General features: G+C 53.0%; 1 protein-coding gene across 1 annotated transcript; it reads left to right on the forward strand.

Annotated features, from left to right (window-relative positions):
• The first annotated feature begins 2,630 nt into the window (after positions 1-2,630).
• KCNMB4 (potassium calcium-activated channel subfamily M regulatory beta subunit 4) lies at positions 2,631-20,823 on the forward strand. The gene is made up of 3 exons (XM_068167433.1): positions 2,631-3,231; positions 11,248-11,375; positions 20,207-20,823. Exons 1-3 carry the CDS (start codon positions 2,893-2,895, stop codon positions 20,373-20,375), a joined length of 636 nt encoding a protein of 211 aa, XP_068023534.1. The 5' UTR covers positions 2,631-2,892; the 3' UTR covers positions 20,376-20,823.
• Positions 20,824-21,094: the final 271 nt, after the last annotated feature.

A 21,094-nucleotide genomic window follows, 5' to 3' on the forward strand; every position in this document is an offset into this window, starting at 1 on the left:
GATGGGTTTGGAGCTGAGAGCTGAACTGGATGATACAGCAGATGAGAGAGGAATAAATACTGGAAATGGCCCTTTCCCCTGGCCACCCTTCCCAATCCCTGCCCTGCTGCAGAGTGCAACGTCCAATTGTCAGAACTGAAGCTGATCCATAGGCCCTGCAAATGGACTATTGAGCGAGGGCTGTCAGGAGGGCTGTTAAGAACCCACACTGTGACATGCATATAAATGGATGCAAATCCTGTCCTTGGTTGCACCAGGGTGCTCCTGCCCTCGGGCCAGCTGCTCTGCAGCAGCCTTCACTAGCATCAGCGGGGCTTACAAAATGATACCAGCTCCAAGCCTGGGAGTAAGCTGGGGAGGAACATGTTAGGGTGTCAGGTAGTGATTGCACTGGGGTGGATGGATCCAACCTAGAAGAGGGGGGATTTAGATTAGACCATGGGAAGAAGTTGTTCCCCATGAGGGTGGTGAACCACTGGCACAGGTTGCCCAGGGAGGTGATGGAAGCCTCATCCCTGGAGGTGTTTGCAGCCAGGCTGGATGTGGCTGTGAGCAACCTGCTGTAGTGTGAGGTGTCCCTGCCCATGGCAGGGGGGTTGGGACTGGCTGATCCCTGAGGTCCTTTCCAACCCTGACAATCCTGTAGTTATTTTTGTTTTTCCTTAAGCTTGCAGTAGGTTTTTGTACTAGAAACTGAACTCAGCTTGGTTTGTCCTCATCTCTCTTCATTCATTCCCATCAGTCAGGCTTTGCTGCCAGTGCTTGTGGCAGCAGTCTCAATGCTTGGGCTTGCTGCATAGAACTTTCATACCACAAATCAGATAGATTTGTTGCTTGCCATCTGAAGCTACCTGGAGGAAAGCTCCAGCCCCACTTTTCTATTTTAGATGGGCTGTGACATCTCATTTGCATCCAGTTTTGGGCTCCCCAGTTCCAGAGAGACAGAGACCTGCTGGAGAGAGGCCAAGGGAGAGCCAGGAGGATGCTTAGGGGACTTGAGCATCTCCCCTGGGAAGAGAGACTGAGAGCCCTGGGGCTGTTGAGTCTGGAGAAGAGAAGGCTGAGAGGGATCTGATCAATGTCTATCAATAGCTGAGGGGTGGGGGTCAAGTGGAGGGGGCCAAGCTCTTGTGGGTGGTGCACAGTAGTAAGACAAGGACCAACGCTGTAGGATTCTGAAATGATGTTTCCATCTTCAGATCCAACATGATTAGATCTTATTGTATTGGCTTTTAATGTCATTTTTCATCTGCATAGCAAATTTCATGGAAGTGAGCAACAGAGATGGTAAAGGGACCAAGATAAGTGAGATTGAGGCTGGTGGTTTACACTGTAACATACCTGTGGCACTTAAGAAACAAGTTTAGTGTGGAGAAGAGAAGGCTCAGAGGGGATCTGATCAATATCTATCAATAGCTGAGGGCTGGGGGGCAAGTGGAGGAGGCCAAGCTCTTTTGGGTGGTGCACAGCAATAAACCAAGGAGCAATGGAGACAAACTTGAACAGAGAGGGTTTCAGCTCAACATGAGGAGAAACTTCTTTGGTGTGAGGGTCCCAGAGCCCTGGAGCAGGCTGCCCAGAGAGGTTGTGGAGTCTCCTTCTCTGGAGCCTTTCCAACCCCACCTGGATGCATTCCTGTGTGGACTCCCCTGGGTGATGATGCTCTGGCAGGGGGGGGTTGGACTGGATGATCTCTGGAGGTCCCTTCCAACCTCTAATGTACTGTGACACTGTGATAACCTTCCTGTTGAAGGCAATTCCTACCTCCTCTCTGGAGATATTCAAAACCTGCCTGAATATGTTCCTGTGTGACCTGCTCTAGGTGATTCTGCTCTGGCAGGGGAGTTGGACTGGGTGATCTCTCGAGGTCACTTCCAGCCACTAGTGTTCTGTGATTCTATCATCTTGCTTACCTATTGCCTTCAAACAATGATGGAAGAGGCTGGGTCCACCCCTGCTGTGCAGATGCTGGATTCTGGGCTGGCCAGAACAGAGCACTTGCTCCCAAAGGGTGGTGTTATAGAATCATAGAATTATCAGGGTTGGAAAGCACCTCAAGGATCATCTGCTTCCAACCCTCAACTTTCATAATTTCCCTTCTCAGTTAATAAGGTGAAAATAACATCTGCTTCCTCACTTCCAGATGTTTAATCTGGGGTTTGATCCAATGTTTATGCATAGTACCTTTCACACAATCACAGAACATGAGAGGTTGGAAAGGACCTCCAGAGGTCATCCAGTCCAATCCCCCTTCCAGAGCAGGAACACCCAGGGTAGTCCACACAGGAATGCATCCAGGTGGGGCTTGAATGTGTCCAGAGAAGGAGACTTTGACACATGGACGTACTGAGCATGTCTTCCCAGGTGCTCTCTGGATCTATGAGCGAGCCAGCAGTGAGAACTGGGAAGCACAAACTCTTGGGAAGCTCAAGATGTGATTTTATACTTCTGAACTTACCTTCAGGGTTCCTACCTTGTAAGGGGGACACTGGCTTAGAGGGAGGCAGGCAGATGGGGGGGGGGCTGCATTGTAGCCCCCCCCCATCTGCCTGCCTTCCCTCCCCCCCCCCCCCCCCTTCTAGGTATTGCACCTTGCACTCGGAATTAATCCAGACTCGTCCTCCCCACAGCAAATCTCCCGCTCCAGATAATCCCTGTTGCAAGCTGTCCCTTCCACCCCCGGAGGGGACCTGAATTAGGTCAGCTGGGTTTACACTTGCATTTGATTTCTCGGCTTTATTTATTTATTTATTTATCTATGTATTTATTTCCCCACCCTCGTGGGTCTCTCAGCCCCGGAGGAGGCGGGGAGGGAGGCGGGGAGCGGCAGCAGCTTTAGCCGATGGCAGCAGCGGCGGCTGCCCGGCGGCTGCTGCCATCGGCGACCGGGCGATGGCGCGGGGCCGGGCGGCTTACGAATACACGGAGGCGGAGGACAAGAGCATGCGGCTGGGTTTCCTCCTCATCGCTGCCGGTTTGCTTTCCCTGCTGGGGCTGGGCTGCTGCTGGCTGCGGCCGGCGCTGCAGGAGCGGGGCGGCGGCGGCTCGGCCAACTGCACGGTGCTGGCGGTGCGGCAGCTGGGGGAGCGCTTCCCCTGCACCTTCTCCTGCGGGGCTGCCTGCCGGGGTACCGCCCGCTACCCCTGCCTCCAGGTGCTGGTCCGCACCTCCCGCTCCTCCGCCCCTGCCCTGCTCCATGAAGACGAGCGGCAGCTCCGCACCAACCCGAAGGTGAGAGAACAGCGCAGCGCCGAGCACCCCCCAAAACAAAATGCGGGAGGGGAGAAAGGGGAGAGCGCGGGGGAAATCACAGAATCAATCAGGTTGGAAGAGTCCTCCAAGATCACCAAGTCCAACCGATCACCCAACCCTGACTAACCAACTAGACCATGGCCCTGAATGCCTCATCCAGTCTCTTCTCTTCCCCGTCCCTGGAAGTGTCTAAGAAGAGCCTGGCTGAGGCACTTGGTGCCATGGTTTAGTTGGTGGGATGGTGTTGGGTGATAGCGTGGAGTCGATGATCTCAGAGTTCTTTTCCAACCTGGTTAATTCTGTGATTATGAAACACCTCCGGGGACGTCCAACCCCACCACCTCCGTGGGCAGCCGCGGTGCTGGGTGCCCTGTCCCCGGCCCTTGTGCCCGGCTTTGGGGTCTGGGGTCCCCTGCTACCGCTCTGCGTTCAGGTGCGGAGTTTTCTCTGGCAGGGGCGTGGGGGCGTAGATGAAGTCCCGGAAGCATCCCTCCGAAGTTCTCCTGCGCTCTTACTCAGCAGAAAGTGTCTGTATGTCCTCATACGGACACCTGGTGCGTCCGGACACAAATCCGGTGTGCAGCCCCAAAGTGCGTGTGCGTGCAGGAGCGCGCAGACAGACGGACGGACACGCCGTGTATCGGCGGTGTAACGCGGTGCTGCGTGTATGCATCTTGCGCTGGAACAGCCTGGGTGTATGCACCTGGGGTTGTTTAGCCTGGAGAAGAGGAGGCTCGGGGGAGACCTTACTGCTGTCTACAACTACCTGAAGAGAGGTTGCAGCCAGGTGGGATTGGTCTCTTCTGCCAGGCAACCAGCACCAGAACAAGAGAACAGTCTCAAGCTGTGCCAGGGGAAGTTTAGGTTTGGTCTTAGAATGAAGTTCTTCACAGAGAGATTGCCCCTTGGAATGTGCTGCCCAGGGAGCTGGTGGGGTCGACGTCCTGGGAGGTGTTTAAGAAAAGCCTGGATGAGGCACTTAGTGCTGTGGTCTGGTTGATTAGTTAGGGTTGGGTGATTGCTTGGACTTAGTTATCTTGGAGGTCTCTTCCAACTTCGTTGGTGCTGTGATGCTCTTTCCCTTGAACAGCACCAACCCCGGGCTACCCTTCCTGCAAGAGCGGAGCCTCCCCGGCCCCGGGCAGCCCGGGCGCGGCGGGGAGCAGCTGGCAGCCCCACTCCGCTCCGCCGGCAACCTCGGGACGCCGAGGGAAGCCGGGGAGAGGCTCTGTGCCCGAGCCGAAACCGGCGCTGGTGCGGGGCGAGTCTCTGGGGGTGAGAGGCTTCCCCGAGCAGCTCCCCGCAGCGCCGGCAAAACCCGGAGCGGAGCCTCTGGTGCGAGGGCGCTGGGGAGAGTGCTGCCCTCAAACAGGAGTTCCCTCGGTGCTCTTTTGATTCTTAAACTTTTCCATCCCCCAATGGAAGCATCTTTAAAGTTGCACCTTCTGACAGACTAGGATAGTGTGAAGACAATCTCTGACTTGTGCTTTATTCCCTTTCCTTAAAAGCAGTTATCCTGCTTGGTCCTTTTTCTTTCCATGCTGAGTAAAGAGCCCCTTGCCAGCATGCTGTCTGCATGGAGGAGATTTTGTTAGGTAGCATCCAGGACATAAAAAGTGTGCCAGAATCTCCCTTCCCCCTGCACGATGCTGAAATTGGGGAGTACCTTGGAGAAGTGGATTTCAGGTCCCTATCTGAGATGTGGATGCAGCCCAGCACCAAGTGTTGTGCTAAGCGTGATGCAGGGGGCTGCAGGCAGGGGCAGGTGCATCATGAATCATAGAGTCACAGAATTGTCAGGGTTGGAAGGGACTTGAAGGCTCAGCCAGTTCCAACCCCCCTGCCATGGGCAGGGACACCTCACACTACAGCAGGTTGCTCACAGCCACAGCCAGCCTGGCTGCAAACACCTCCAGGGATGAGGCTTCCACCACCTCCCTGGGCAACCTGTGCCAGTCTCTCACCACCCTCATGGGGTACAACTTCTTCCTAACATCCAATCTCAATCTACCCACTTCTAGTTTTGCTCCATTCCCCCCAGTCCTATCACTCCCTGACACCCTCAAAAGTCCCTCCCCAGATTTCTTGTAGCCCCCTTCAGATACTGCAAGGCCACAATGAGGTCTCCTTGGAGCCTTCTCTTCTCCAGACTGAACAACCCCAACTCTCTCAGTCTGTCTTCATGGGAGTGGTGCTGTACACAGCTGTCCAAGCACCAGGGCTTCCCTAAAACTCTTTCCATCTTCAGATGGGCAGGGTGGAGTTGGTGAAATGCCCTTTTGTTATGGTTGCTGTGGAGGGTGCAGCGTGCCTGTCCCTGAACTCAGCCCTGATGGTCCTTTTGTGGCTACCTGCAGCAGGGATGAGACATGGGAGGTGGGTGCTGAGCCATGCCAGCAGCATCCCTGCTCTCAGCAGCTCATGGAACATCCTCAGTTTGGGCAGAGGCTTCCAAACTGGGCTGCAACCACGATGTCTCTCTGAGTAGTTGCAGTGGGTTTGGATTTGGGGTTTATTTTTGGGTTTTTTTTTCACTTCTTGATCTCATCCTCTACCTTTCTGGAAGTCTGGAGGGAAGAGGAGGACTGCACCTGCCCAGGGATTTGATGTCAGTTTCTGCAGGGAGGCATCACAGCTTCAGAAGCCTCATCCTGGAGGTTTGTGCAGCCAGGCTGGATGTGGCTGTGAGCAACCTGCTGTAGTGTGAGGTGTCCCTGCCCATGGCAGGGGGGTTGGAACTGGCTGAGCCTTGAGGTCCCTTCCAGCCCTGCCAGTTCTGTGACCCAGAAATGTGATGGAGGAATCTGTTTTTCATGAACTGTCACTGAGGGCACACATGGCTGTGTGTTGGCAGCACCTTGTACCTGCCTGCTCTTACAAACAGAGTCTGCTTTCTCTGGCTGGCACTGTGCATCTCTGGGTGCAGGCTGTTCACCCTGGCATATAGTTTGCTGAGGGACTGAGTCTGGTCTGCCAAATGAGACCAAGCAGAAAGGATGTAACCACATTCTCTGGCAGTAACTGACTTAAGTGGGGGGAAAAACAACTGCACAGGGGGAAGTTTAGGCTTGATCTTAGAGAGAAGTTCTTCCCAGCAGGAGAGATTGGCCACTGGAATGTGCTGCTCAGGGAGGTAGTGGGGTCAGCATCCCTGGAGGTGTTTAGGAAGAGACTGGATGAGGCACTTAGTGTCATGGTCTGGTTGACTAGATAGGTTTGGGTGATTGGTTGGACTTGGTGATCTTGGAGGTCTCTTCCAACCTGGCTGATTCTGTGATTTTCCTTACCTTAAGGAGCTTAAGTGAAACCATCACAAGAGAAGATGAAAACTTGCTTGTTTAGATCTCCTTAGGAAAACTTAACTTTCAAGGAATGGTGCATGGGTGGCTGTTGCTTTGGGTTTTCCCTTTCCCCCCAGGTTTAATGCCTGTGTAACTGAGCAGTTAGAGTCTCTTCTTGATTTTTGTCCTGAAGTCTCCCTGCCTTGAAAAGCTTTTAGGATTTTATGCTGAAACAGATTAGCCAGGCTAGGAATCTTCTGGATTTAATGCTTGGGCTCCAGCATGTCTTTATGAATGAACACTTCAGCAGCCCTTTAAGCTCTTAAGCCCAGCCATTCAGCTGGGACTTGGTGATCCTGAGGGCCTTTTCCAACCTGAATGTTTCTGTGATTAAACCTTTCCCATTTCCATCACTTTCTTGCAGCACACCCACTTGTGCTCATGCAATTAGATGTACCACAGGCTAATCAGTTCCAGCTAACTGGAAGGAAAAAGAGGAAAAAAAATCACCAGTTCTGTGTTGAACAACCTTTAAATGTCACACTCTGTGTAGCTGTTTGTGGCCAGGCTGGGTCAGTGTGCTGAGGCCAGTGGGATGAGATTCAACAAGGCCAAGGGCAGGGTGCTGCACCTTGGGCACAGTGCCCCCATGCAGTGCTGCAGACTGGGGATGAGTGGCTGGAGAGCAGCCTGGCAGAGAGGGACCTGGCAGTGCTGGGGGACAACAGCTGAACAGGAGCCAGCAGTGTGCCCAGGGGGCAGGGAAGGCCAGTGGCATCTTGGCTTGGATCAGGAACAGTGTGGCCAGCAGGAGCAGGGATGGACTTCTGCCCTGTGCTGGGCACTGGGGAGGCCTCACCTGGAGCACTGTGTGCAGCTCTGGGCCCTCCCTGCAAGAGAGATCTTGAGGTGCTGGAGCAGGTCCAGAGGGGAGCAACCAGCCTGGGGAAGGGACTGGAGGGGAAGTGATGAGGAGAGGCTGAGGGAGCTGGGGGTGTTCAGCCTGGAGAAGAGGAGACTCAGGGGGGACCTTATCACACTCTACAAGTCCCTGAAGGGAAGTTGCAGTCAGGTGGGGGTCAGGCTCTTGTGCCAGGCAGCTTGTGACAAGAGGAGAGGGCATGGCCTGAAGCTGTGCCAGGGGAGGTTTAGGTTGGATGTTAGGAAGCACTTCCTGATGGAAAGGGGAATGGGAGACCGGGATGGGCTGCCCAGGGAGGTGGTGGAGTCACTGTCCCTGGAGGTGTTTAAGGCAAGTTGGATGTGGCACTCAGTGCCATGCTGTGGTTGGTGTGGTGGTGTTAGGTCATAGGCTGGGCTGTGTGAGCTCAGAGGTCTGCTCCAGCCTCAATAATTCTGTGATTCTGTAGCAATTCCTCCTGGTAGATGAACAGGGTGGAGAAGGCACCGTGCAGGCTCCTTTGCAACCAGAACAACACTGAATCAGCTGGCAGCTCTGCTCCACCCCACAAACCTCCAGCGGATCAGACTCAAACCACTCTGCTGTCTGGAGTCCCAGGGGCTGGCACACAAACAGCAGCACTACGAACCTGGCTGCTCTGGAGAGGTCTAGCTTCAGGATAAAGAAATGTCTCTCTTTTGTTGTTTTCTCCTCTCTCTTGCTTCCCAAGATAATCACATCACTGTACAGCCCAGGATTCATTTTAGCTCTTAAAAGATTATGGAGCTGGGTCAGAGTTAATCCAGAAATGTATATACAAAGCACCAGGCATGATTACATCCCTGCTAGATGGAGTGATTGGTGCAGTCTTGTTCCCTTTCCCTTTCCCTTTCCCTTTCCCTTTCCCTTTCCCTTTCCCTTTCCCTTTCTTTTCTTTTTCCTCTTTTCTCCCTTCTCCTTCTCCTTCTCCTTCTCCTTCTCCTTCTCCTTCTCCTTCTCCTTCTCCTTCTCCTTCTCCTTCTCCTTCTCCTTCTCCTTCTCCTTCTCCTTCTCCTTCTCCTTCTCCTTCTCCTTCTCCTTCTCCTTCTCCTTCTCCTTCTCCTTCTCCTTCTTCTTCCCCTTTCCCTCCCCCTTCTCCTTCCCCTTCTCCTTCCCCTTCTCTCCTTTTCCTTTTTTCATCTTTTTCTTTTCCTTTCTTCATTTCCCTCTTTTGTTTTTTCCTTTTTCCCCCTTTCCCTCTCCCTCTCCCTCTCCCTTTCCCTTTCCCTTTCCCTTTCCCTTTCCCTTTCCCTTTCCCTTTCCCTTTCCCTTTCCCTTTCCCTCTCCCTCTCCCTTTCCCTCTCCCTTCCCCTTCCCCCTTTCCCTTCCCCTTCCCCTTCCCCTTCCCCTTCCCCTTCCCCTTCCCCTTCCCCTTCCCTTTCCCCTTCCCCTTCCCCTTCCCTTTCCCCTTCCCCTTCCCTTTCCCCTTCCCCTTCCCTTTCCCCTTCCCCTCCCCCTTCCCCTCTCCCTTTCCCTCTCCCTTTCCCTCTCCCTTTCCCTCTCCCTTCCCCTCTCCCTTCCCCTTTCCCTTTCCCTTCCCCTTCCCCTTCCCCTTCCCCTTCCCCTTCCCCTTCCCCTTCCCCTTCCCCTTCCCCTTCCCCTTCCCCTTTCCCTCTTTCTTTTCCCCTTTTCTCTTTCCCCTTTCCCATTTTTTCTTTTCCCCTTTTTTCTTCTTTTGGATGTAATAGTTGTCTCAGAAATCTCTGTGGAGGGCCAGTAGGGCTTTCTTCAGCTGCCTTGAGAGCAATAATAATCTTTGAGATGAGGCTTAAGGGAGATTAATTCCAGAGTCAATTTGTCGCTATCATTCCGGCCGTGGAGCGCAGTGGTGCTGCAGCCAAGCCAGCACGGGGCCCAGGGTAGCTCTCCTCAGAGCCTTCTCTTCTCCAGACTGCACAACCCCAACTCCCTCACTCTGTCCTCACAGCAGAGCAGCTCCAGCCCTCTGCTCATCCTCATGGCCCTTCTCTGGACACCTTCCAGCACCTCCAGATCCTTCCCAGAACAGAAGCTCCAGAACTGGACACAGATCTCCAGCTGTGGTCTCAGCAGAGTGGAGCAGAGGGGGAGAATCCCCTCCCTGGCCCTGCTGGCTCTGCTTCTCTTGCTGCAGCCCAGGCTCTGCTTGGCTCTCTGGGCTGCAAGTGCTCACTGCTGGCTCCTGTTGAGCTTCTCCTCCCCTAGCACCCCCAAGGCCTTTTCCTCAGGGTCCATCTGGTGATGCCAGATTTGTGGCACACTCTGCAGATGCTGTCTAGTAATTCCTCTGGAAGCAACTCCAGGTACCATCCACAAACCCCACCACCCTCCCACCTCACCTGGAGTGCCCCTTGCTGCCTCGAGCCTGTGTGAGGGGTTATGGGTTTGGCCTCTCCTGATGGGTTTGTCTGTGCCAATGAAATCCAAATGTGGAGCTCAGCTCCAGCTCCCTCAGTATGTTCAGCTGGGAGAGAGGAAGATTTTGGTACTAAGGAGAGAGTTCCCCCACTCATCTCCTGCCCTGGGAGGATGGTTGTGGCAGCACTTCCTCCCTTCCTGGCCATGAAGGTAACTCTGTCGTGTATGATGATGCTCACACAAAAAGTTAGGAGAAGCTCATATGCTGTTTGATGTGGTGCCTCGTAGAAACTGTTCCTGCAACTAACTAAGCAACTGACCACAACCAACCCTACAGGGGTGAAAAAAAACCTCTGCTCTGAATCTCAGAATCAACCAGGCTGCAAAAGACCTCAGAGATCATCAGGTCCAACCTATCACCTAATACCTAACACCTCCTCACAACTGAGCCATGGCTCCAAGTGCCACATCCAAGCCTTTCTGGACCACCTCCAGTGATGGTGACTCCACCACCTCCCTGGGCAGCACATTCCAGTGGCCAATCTCTCTTGCTGGGATGAACTTTCTCCTCACCTCCAGCCTAAACTTCCCCTGGCACAGCTGGAGACTGTGTCCTCTTGTTCTGCTGCTGGTTGCCTGGGAGAAGAGACCAACCCCCACCTGGCTACAGCCTCCCTTCAGGGAGTTGTAGAGAGCAAGAAGGTCTCCCCTGAGCCTCCTCTTCTCCAGGCTAAGCAACCCCAGCTCCCTCAGCCTCTCCTCACAGGGCTGTGCTCCAGACCCCTCCCCAGCCTCGTTGCCCTCCAGAGCAGCACTCTCCTTCCTGCTCCACAGAAGCAGCCTTTAAATGAGGTCCTACTGATTTATGGCAACGCTCTGGATGTCTCCTTTGTGTTTTCCATCTGCAGATAAAGAGGAAGAAGTGGAAATGAATGCAGAGTGTTTTCTGCCAGCTGCTTGTACAAGGAATTCTAGTTGTGGAAGAGCATATTCATTGTTCCCAACTTCCAGGTGTCCCTCCTTGTAGGTCCTGGCAGTGCTCCCATACACTGTGTCCTTGGCATAGGAGAAGACAGATGTGCTGACTGGGAGAGGTGTCTGTGGGCCCCCTTAGGTCTTCCAAATCAAGAAAAATCTGTGCCCTGATGAACAAAACCAAGCTCCCATTTTTAGTAGCTTCAGATTCAGTTAAAAGCATGGAGGCTGATGTGAAATATTGTGGTGTCCTCTGTGATGGAGCTGCCCTTGGAGACTGTTACAGCTTGCAGCTTCTCCATTCAGAGACATTCAAGCCCTGCCTGGATGTGTTCCTGTGTGATCTGCTCTAAGTGCTCCTGCTCTGGCAGGGGGGTTGGGCTGGATGGTCCCTTCCAGCCCCTAACATCCTGTGATCCTGTGATCGACTCAGTAACTCTGGTTTGCACCTTGTGTTGGCAGTGCTCCTACATCCCTCCCTGTGCAAGAGACGACCAGGAGAATTCTGAGAACGTCACATACAAGCAGAAATACTGGAAAGAGAAAGTGGGCTCCCAGCCATTTACCTGCTACTTCAACCAGCACTTGAGGTGAGTAGCCTGCAGCTGCACAGGCAGAAGTGCTCCTGCAGCTGTTCAGCAGCTGTCCCTTGGTTGTGTTTGCTGATGTCTGTAAATGGCATGGGTGTGTACACACACACACCTGCCCAGGCAGTGATGTGGTTTGTCACACAGAGCTGAGGGCAGAGCCTTGCAAGGCAACTCTGCTGGTGCAAAGCTGCATAGGAAGAAGTGCTGTTATCATCATAGCATCATCACAGGATGTTAGGGGTTGGAAGGGACCTCTGCAGAGCTTCCAGTCCAAGCCCCCTGCCAGAGCAGGAGCATAGAATCCAGCACAGGTCACACAGGAACACATCCAGACAGGGCTGGAAAGGCTCCAGAGCAGGAGACTCCACAACCTCTCTGGGCAGCCTGCTCCAGTGCTTTGGGACCCTCACAGTGAAGAAGTTCCTCTTCATGTTGAGGTGGAACCTCCTGTACTGGAGTTTATATCCATCACCCCTTGTCCTATCAGGGTGCAGCTGAGCAGTGCCTGTCCCCTCCCTCTTGACCCCCAGCCCTCAGCTATTGATAGACATTGATTAAATCCCCTCTCAGTCTTCTTTTATCACTTGAAGGAAAAACAGCCTAGAATCCTAGAATCACTAAGGCTGGAAAAAGACCTTTAAGGTCATCAAGTCCAACCATAACCCAAATACCATGACCACTAACCCATGTCTTCTTGAACACCCCCAGGGATGGTGACTCCACCACCTCCCTGGGCAGCCCTGACCACTCTGCTAGGAAAGAAATGTTTCCTAATATCCAACTTACACCTCCCCTAGCACAGCTTCAGCCCATTTCCTCTCCTCCTGTCTCTGGTAACTTGGGAGAAGAGACCAACACACCAGCCTCACTCCAACCTCCCTTCAGGTAGCTGTAGAGAGCAATGAGATCTCCCCTTGACCTTCCCCTGACTACACAACACCAGCTCCCCCAGACACTCCTCCTGTGATGCCCTCCAAACCTATCACCAGCCTCATCCCTCTGAGCAAAGAGTGTTTTGGCTTTTAACAGCCAGGTGGCAATCTTCCAGCGTGGATATTAATGTTCCTACCTTCCATGGAAGGGAAACCCTCCTGTGCCCAGGAGGGGCTGAAAGAAAAGGGGAGGCCAGCAATAGTGCAAACCATCAGGGGCTGTGCTCACAGAGGGTTAATGAATCAGACACATGGAATAAGTCTTCCCAGAGCTGCTGGTTGCCATTAATAGCTGAGGGGTGAGCAGCTGATGTCGTTTACCTGGAGCTGAGCAAAGCCTTCGACACTGTCCCACACCACATCCTGGTCTCCAAACTGGTGACACATGGGTTTGATTGGTGGACCACTGGATGGATAAGGAACTGGCTTGATGGCTGCACCCAAAGAGTGGCTGTCAATGGCTCCATGCCCCAGTGGAGGCCAGGGACAAGCAGAGTCCCTCAGGGATCAGTCCTGGGACCTGTCCTGTTCAACATCTTTGTGAGTGCCATGGACAGTGGCATTGAGTGCACCCTCAGCAGGTTTGCTGATGACACCAAGCTGTGTGGTGCAGCAGACAGGCTGGAGGGAAGGATCCATCCAGAGGGACCTTGACAGGCTGGAGAGGTGGGCACAAGCCAACCTCAGGAGGTTCAACAAGACCAAGGGCAGGGTCCTGCAGCTGGGTGGAGGCAATCCCAGGCACATATGCAGGCTGGGCAGGGACTGGGTGGAAAGCAGCCCTGAGGAGAGAGACTTGGGGATGCTGGGGGAGGAGAAGCTCAACAGGAGCTCTCAGTGTGCACTTGCAGCCCACAAAGCCAATCAGATCCTGGGCTGCATCAGGAGAAGTGTGGCCAACAGGGCAAGGGAGGTGATTCTCCCCCTCTGCTCAGCTCTGCTGAGACCCCACCTGGAGTACTGCCTCCAGTTCTGGAGCCCCTATTACAAGAGGGATCTGGAGGTGCTGGAAGGTGTCCAGAGAAGGGCCACAAGGATGATCAGAGGGCTGGAGCACCTCTCCTATGAGGACAGACTGAGGGAGTTGGGGCTGTTCAGTCTGGAGAAGAGAAGGCTCCCAGGTGACCTGATTGTGGCCTTCCAGTATCTGAAGGAGGCTACAAGAAGGCTGGGGAGGGACTGCTCAGGATCTCAGGTAGTGATAGGACTAGGGGGAATGGAATGAAGCTGGAGGTGGGGAGATTCAGGCTGGAGGGGAGGAGGAAGTTCTTCCCCATGAGAGTGGTGAAGCCCTGGAATGGGTTGTCCAGGGAGGTGGTTGGGGCCCTGTCCCTGGAGGTGTTTAAGCCCAGGCTGGCTGAGGCTCTGGCCAGGCTGATCTAGTGTGGGGTGTCCCTGCCCATGGCAGGGGGGTTGGAACTGGATGATCCTTGTGGTCCCTTCCAACCTTGACTGATACTGTGATGCTATGATACTGTGATACTATGATACCTGCTTGCAGAGTATCACAGACTATTAGAGGTTGGGAGTTTCAGTGTTGTTTATCGATGGTACATACCTCTCTGTTGTACCTCTCGTGTATTTTGTACACATCCATTGTTTTCCATAGCTCTAGAGTTTAGTCTGCTTGTAAATAGAGTTTAGTCTACTTCCATCCCAACCTGAGCTGCTCTGGCAATTTCACTTTGGGGGGCAGTTTCTCCAGATTAGCTGGGGGATAATTTCAACCCCCCACAAGGTGAAACAGAGGTAGGTTTTATTTCTCTTCTGAAGTTGCATACTGCCCTTTGTGAAGGCTGAAAGCAAGGAACTGTGCAGCACTTGGGCAAGGTGATTTCCATAGAGCTGCTGCATCCTGTTCTGTTAAATGTGCTGCCAGCTGCAAAAGGCTGCTGTGAATTGCTGCCTTCTGCTGCTCACACATCCACCAATACACAGCAGATGAAAGGCTGACTGCCAGGGGTACCTGGAGATAGGCTAAGCCAAAATGTGTGCACCATCTATTTTCTTCTGGAGACAGAAATGAGCTGTGGCAGATGAACATTGCTGACTAGGACTGTGCCTGCTTAGGGATGCTTCTAGAGCTAAGGGAGCTCAGAGAAGGGCAACAGGGCTGGGGAGGGGTCTGGAGCACAGCCCTGTGAGGAGAGGCTGAGGGAGCTGGGGTTGCTTAGCCTGGAGAAGAGGAGGCTCAGGGGAGACCTTCTTGCTCTCTACAACTCCCTGAAGGGAGGTTGTAGCCAGGTGGGGGTTGGTCTCTTCTCCCAGGCAGCCAGCACCAGAACAAGAGGACACAGTCTCAAGCTGTGCCAGGGGAAGTTTAGGCTGGAGGTGAGGAGAAAGTTCTTCCCAGCAAGAGAGATTGGCCCTTGGGATGTACTGCCCAGGGAGGTGGTGGAGTCCTCATTCCTGGAGGTGTTCCAAAAAGGCTTGGATGTGGCACTTGGAGCCATGGTTTAGTTGTCAGGAGGTGTTAGGTATTAGGTGATAGGTTGGACTCAATGATCTCTGAGGTCTTTTCCAAGCTGGCTGATTCTGTGATTCTATTCTATGTTTCTAAACAGCTTGTAAGGCAGTAAAAAAACCCCACGACCCCTCCTGTACAAACTAAGGAAAGATCAGCTCACTTTAAGCCAGGAGTGTGCTTGTTTCCTGTCAGGACTTTGTTAATGAAGAGGATGAGCTAACTCCTCTGTGGCAGGCTGTATAAAACACATAGAATACAGTGGTAGGTTCCTTAGAGAAAGGAGCACTTGCATGATTAATGCTCTGTCTCTTCAAAGGACAAGACTCCCCCTCTACACCACTGTGGTGAGACCCCCACCTGGAGCTCTGTGTCCAGTTCTGGAGCCTCTGTGCTAGGAAGGATCTGGAGGTGCTGGAAGGTGTCCAGAGAAGGGCCATGAGGATGAGCAGAGGGCTGGAGCTGCTCTGCTATGGAGACAGACTGAGGGAGTTGGGGTTGTTCAGTCTGGAGAAGAGAAGGCTCTGAGGAGACCTAATTGTGGCCTTCCAATATCTGCAGGGGGCTACAAGAAAGCTGGGAAGGGACTTTAGAGGGTGTCAGGGAGTGATAGGACTGGGGGGATGGAGCAAAACTAGAAATGGGTAGATTGAGATTGGATGTTAGGAAGAAATTCTTACCACAAGGCTGGTGGAACACTGGAAGGAGTTGCCCAGAATCACAGAGTGCTAGGGGCTGGAAGGGACCTCCAAAGCTCATCCAGTCCAACCCCTCTGCCAGAGCAGGAGCACCTAGAGCAGATCACACAGGAACACATCCAGGTGGGTCCTGAATATCTCCAGAGAGGGAGACTCCACAACCCCCCTGGGCAGCCTGCTCCAGGGCTCTGGCACCCTCACAGGGAAATAAGCCTTCCTCCTGTTTCCATGGCACTTCCTCTGCCTCAGCTTCCACCACTGCCCCTTGTGCTGGCACTGGGCAGCCCCCAGCAGAGCCTGGCTCCAGCCTCTTGGCAAACGTTCCTGCACCTCTCAGTTTTTGCTCCTCCAGGAGTTTTTTGCTGCACTGCAGTTCTTCCCATGATGTTGAGTGATTACTCCAGAGGGTCTGCTGGAGACCTACTTTATCCAGTGCCTATCTTGGCAGCACCTATCAGGGCTGTGTTGCATAATGCAACAACTAATCCAGTTACTCCGGGTTAGAGTCCCACAGAGCTTTGGCCCCGAGCTCAAAGTCCTGCTAAAAATAAGTGCTAAGGTCAGGGGGAGAGGCAAGTTGCAAGCAGGCAGAAGTGGCAGGGAAGAAAAGAGCAAGAACTATCTGTGGGACAAAATGTAGAGATATTCAACAAGCCAAGGGGGTGAGAGAAACTTATCTTGCATTATTCTGTATCCAATCCCTAACATTGTTTATTCACAGGCTCAAGGATGTTAGGGGTTGGAAGGGACCTCTGCAGAGCTTCCAGTCCAACCCCCCTGCCAGAGCAGGAGCATAGAATCCTGCACAGGTCACACAGGAACACATCCAGACAGGGCTGCAAAGGCTCCAGAGAAGGAGACTCCACAACCTCTCTGGGCAGCCTGCTCCAGGGCTCTGGCACCCTCACAGGGAAGAAGTTCCTCCTCATGTTGAGCTGGAACCTCCTGTGCTGGAGTTTATATCCATTACCCCTTGTCCTTTCACAGGGTGCAGGTGAGCAGAGGCTGTCCCCTCTCTCTTGACCCCCAGCCCTCAGCTATTGATAGACATTGATCAAATCCCTTCTCAGTCTTCTCCCCTTCCTATCCCAGGGCACAAGTGAGCAGAGCCTGTCCCTGTCCCTTCCTTCCTGACCCCCAGCCCTCAGCTATTGACAGACATTGATCAGATCCCCTCTCAGTCTTCTCCTCTCCAGACCAAACAGCCCCAGGGCTCTCAGCCTCTCCTCCCCAGGCAGTGCTGCAGTCCCTGGAGGTGTTTGCAGCCAGGCTGGATGTGGCTGTGAGCAACCTGCCGTAGTGTGAGGTGTCCCTGCCCATGGCAGGGGGGTTGGGACTGGCTGATCCCTGAGGTCCTTTCCAACCCTGACAATCCTGTAGTTATTTTTGTTTTTCCTTAAGCTTGCAGTAGGTTTTTGTACTAGAAACTGAACTCAGCTGGGTTTGTCCTCATCTCTCTTCATTCATTCCCATCAGTCAGGCTTTGCTGCCAGTGCTTGTGGTGGCAGCAGTCTCAATGCTTGGGCTTGCTGCATAGAGCTTTCACAGAATCAGAGAGTCAACAATTCTGTGACTCTGGGATGCAGTAAGTGTGAGGGCAGCACCATTCTAGCTCCTCTAAAGGGATTTCTCTCTCTGGGTGTTGTCATCTGCGTGCCATGAGCTGGTGAGTTGCTGCCCATTAAGTTAACCTCGATCCCTTTGTGGTCTCCACACCTGCCTGCTGATGTGCTTGGAGGGTTTTGGCTGAGCAGCTCTTGAGTACACCTGGATTGTTGGGGTTGTTTTACTTTAATCTTTTTTTAGGTTGCTGAGTTTCAACTTTCATGCAGCTGAGCTCTGCATGATCAGAGCCCTTTGCTGCTGCTTACTAGAAAAGCAGAGAGAGGTGCATGGTGCTGGCTGTGGGGGTTTGCAGGCTGGCACAGCAATTGTGGGGAAGAGAGCACAGAATGCAAATGAAGGTGCAGTTAAATCAGGGCTCAGGTGTAGCCTGGTGGTCTGCCTCCAGCAGCTCCCTTAGGATAGGTAAACCCCTCTGAGATGTGCAGGCATCTCTATCTACTAACTTCTCAGTGAAGGAAAAGGAGTTTGTTTATGTTTCCCCTTCAGGGAGTGTTTTCTCAGTGCTGCTTTCTGATCAAGATGAAGCTGTTGGGTTAGAGACAGCACAAGCATGGCACACAGGCACCCTGCCCCGTGTGCCACTGCACCAGGAGAGCTGAAGTCCCAGAGCCAGGCTGGATAAGCCTGGGGTTGCCAGGGGTGCAGCAAGAAAAGTGTGGCCAGCAGGGCTGGGGAGGTTCTTCTTCCTCTCTGCTCTGCCCTGCTGAGACCACTCCTGCAATCCTGGGTCCAGTTCTGGGCTCCCCAGCTCAGGAGAGACAGAGACCTGCTGGAGAGAGGCCAGGGGAGAGCCAGGAGGATGCTTAGGGGACTTGAGCATCTCCCCTGGGAAGAGAGACTGAGAGCCCTGGGGCTGTTGAGTCTGGAGAAGAGAAGGTTGAGAGGGGATCTGATCAATGCCTATCAAGAGCTGAGGGCTGGGGGTCAAGTGGAGGGGGCCAAGCTCTTGTGGGTGGTGCACAGCAATAAGCCAAGGAGCAATGGAGACAAACTTGACCAGAGAAGCTTTCAGCTCAGCATGAGGAGAAACTTCTTTGGTGTGAGGGTGGCAGAGCCCTGGAGCAGGCTGCCCAGAGAGGTTGTGGAGTCTCCTTCTGTGGAGCCTTTCCAACCCCCCCTGGATGCATTCCTGAGTGGACTCCCCTGGGTGCTGCGGCTCTGGCAGGGGGGTTGGACTGGATGATCTCTGGAGGTCTCTTCCAACCTCTCATGTTCTGTGATGCTGTGATTCTGTGACAGATCTCTTTTAGCAAGCTGCACAGACTGTAGCCATAAGAGTCTGTCACTGAAGGGGGCACAGGCTGTGTCCAGGTATTTCTTCATACATACAATAAGACTTTTCCTGACTGATCCATCTGACCTGGATGGACAACCAATGTAAGTGCCCATGTGTGTCTGCTGAGATGTTTTTCTCCTGACAATACTTCCAACCAGCACCAGAGCAAGAGGACACAGTCTCAAGCTGTGCCAGGGGAGGTTTAGGCTGGAGGTGAGGAGAAAGTTCTTCCCAGCAAGAGAGATTGGCCATTGGAATGTGCTGCCCAGGGAGGTGGTGGAGTCACCATCCCTGGAGGTGTTTAGAAAAGGCTTGGATGTGGCCCTTGGAGCCATGGTTTAGTTGTCAGGAGGTGTTAGGTGTTAGGTAATAGGTTGGACTTGATGGTCTCTGAGGTTTTGCCAATCTGGTTGTCTCTGTGAGAGCCTCCATGTAGCCCTGTGGACACATCAGGGCTCAAAGCCACAAGGGAAGGTTCAACTGCACTTAAAACTCACTGCACAATGCCTGATGCCATTGGAGCTGGAGCTGTACACCTGCTGCCTGGGATTGTGGTTTGGCTGCAGTGGTTTTTCAACCCACAGTGTGATCTATGTTTTTTCTCTCCTGGCTGTTTGTGATGCCCACAAGCCCTGGCAGACCTACAGTACCAATGTTTTTAACTTCATGGCCTGCTGGTGCAGCCACTGCTCTGAGGGCAGCTGCTGGCTGCCTGCAGACTGCATAGCTCCTTAGCTGCCCAGTTCCTTAGCTGCCCAGAGCAAAACAATCACATTCCAGGTGTGCCAAGAGCAACAGCCTCACCTTGGCACCATGGGACTGCAACACAGAATCATAGAATCAGCCAGGTTGGAAAAGACCTCAGGGATCATCAAGTCCAACCTATTACCTAGTACCTAACACCTCCTGACAGCTAAACCATGGCACCAAGTGTCACATCCAATTCCCTCTTGAACACCTTCAGGGATGGGGACTCCACCACCTCCCTGGGCAGCCCATGCTGCAGAAGCCACCTCCTGGACATGCTGGCACCTCTCACTGGGAAAAGATTTTAGCTTATAGATGTGGTTGGGTTTTGCTGGTTAGGGGATTGGTAACAGAGAGTATAGGAACAGCCACTCTGAGCAAGAGGTACTGAGGTTAGGGACTTAAGTTAGGATCAGATTGGGGGTTTAGGGCTTTGCTAGGGACTTCTGCTTCTGTTAGTTAGCCTCTTCTGGCTATGCCTTTGGTGTAGGGATGCTGCTAGGGATATGCTCAGGAGCTGCTTCCTCTGTTAAGGGCTTCCAGGACTTCTGCTGTAAGTGGTACTCTGACTCTGTAACCATCTCTGTGATTCAGTCACCATCCCTGGAAGTGTTTGAGAGGAGCCTGGATGAGGCACTTGGTGCCATGGCTTAGTTGATTGGAGGGTGTTGGGTGATAGGTTGGACTGGGTGATCTGGAAGGTCTTTTCCAAGCTGGTTGATTCTGTACTCTGTAACGCTGGGGATTCTACAACACAGCAACAAAGAGCTTCTGGGAGCACTTCTGAGACTCTCTGCCCTCTGCATTTCTGGGATCTCACTGCTCTATGGCAGCAGGGATTGTGCCTTCGTTCATCACCCAGTGGCAGCCCAGACCGGGAAGAAAACCAGCAGCCTGCCATGGGTGCTGGGGGTGGACAGGCAGACACAGGCAGTGAAGGAAACATTCTCCTTGATAATATCAGGACACTACTGCAAATGAGATGCCTGCCTTGTTTCCATGGCAGGTGCTTTCCACTTGTGAAGAACTGATGATGTCAGGCTGGTTTGTGCTTTTCTCCTTCTTCTGCTCCTCCTCTTTCCTTGCAGGCCAGATGATGTGATGCTGAAGCGCACCCACGACGAGACTGTCCTCTTGCACTGCTTCCTCTGGCCTCTGGTCACCTTCCTGGTGGGAGTCCTCATCGTGGTCCTGACCATCTGTGCCAGGAGCTTGGCTGTCAGGGCAGAGGCAATAAAAAAGAAGAAGCATCTGTGAGCAGCAAGGCTTCTGATGGAAAAGAAAAAGACCCCAAAAGCAGTGAGGAGGCCTCGAGTGAGGCAGCCGGCCACACTGATAGGTCCGTGGGGTGCCCACCTGCCTCTCCTTCCACCTTCTCATCCCAGGGTGGAGCTGCTCTTGCCTCAGGATTCTTCTTGAGAGACTGCCCCATGGGATGTCAGCTAATTGCTTCTTCTGCTCTGGCAGTGTAAATAAATATATTCTACCAAAACCCAGAGGGGAGATATCTACACTGCACCAAGTATGCTGTATGCTGGTAGTCCCCCAACAGCAGCTACCCAGCTCCCAGCCATGTTGAGACCCCTGATGTGTGGCTCCTTCCATCTCCACAAAGTGATCTTCACTCTTGTTTAGCAATGAAATATTTCAAAGGTCTATTTATGGTAGATTGTATTTCCAAAGTAATAAAAGGTTGGCTGTTTGCTTTCTTTTTTTTTCTAACCTTGGTTTGGTTTGGTTGGTTTGGTTGGTTTGGTTGGTTTGGTTGGGGTTTGGTTGGTTTGGTTGGCTTGGTTGGTTTGGTTGGTTTGGTTGGTTTGGTTGGTTTGGTTGGGGTTTGGTTGGTTTGGTTGGTTTGGTTGGTTTGGTTGGTTTGGTTGGGGTTTGGTTGGTTTGGTTGGTTTGGTTGGGGTTTGGTTGGTTTGGTTGGGGTTTGGTTGGTTTGGTTGGGGTTTGGTTGGCTTGGTTGGCTTGGT

This window comes from Melanerpes formicivorus, unplaced genomic scaffold (assembly GCF_026170545.1).
Source record: "Melanerpes formicivorus ecotype bairdi unplaced genomic scaffold, bMelFor1.0.p_v2 SCAF_117, whole genome shotgun sequence".
Classification (NCBI taxonomy): Eukaryota; Metazoa; Chordata; class Aves; order Piciformes; family Picidae; genus Melanerpes; species Melanerpes formicivorus.

Bases quoted from the DNA above. Each gene is read 5' to 3' on its own strand.
- KCNMB4 (XM_068167433.1), top strand. From the start codon at position 2,893: ATGGCGCGGGGCCGGGCGGCTTACGAATACACGGAGGCGGAGGACAAG. The intron at 3,232-11,247 runs GTGAGAGAACAG...TTGTGTTGGCAG, and splicing joins AGCTCCGCACCAACCCGAAG to TGCTCCTACATCCCTCCCTG. The intron at 11,376-20,206 runs GTGAGTAGCCTG...CTTTCCTTGCAG, and splicing joins TACTTCAACCAGCACTTGAG to GCCAGATGATGTGATGCTGA.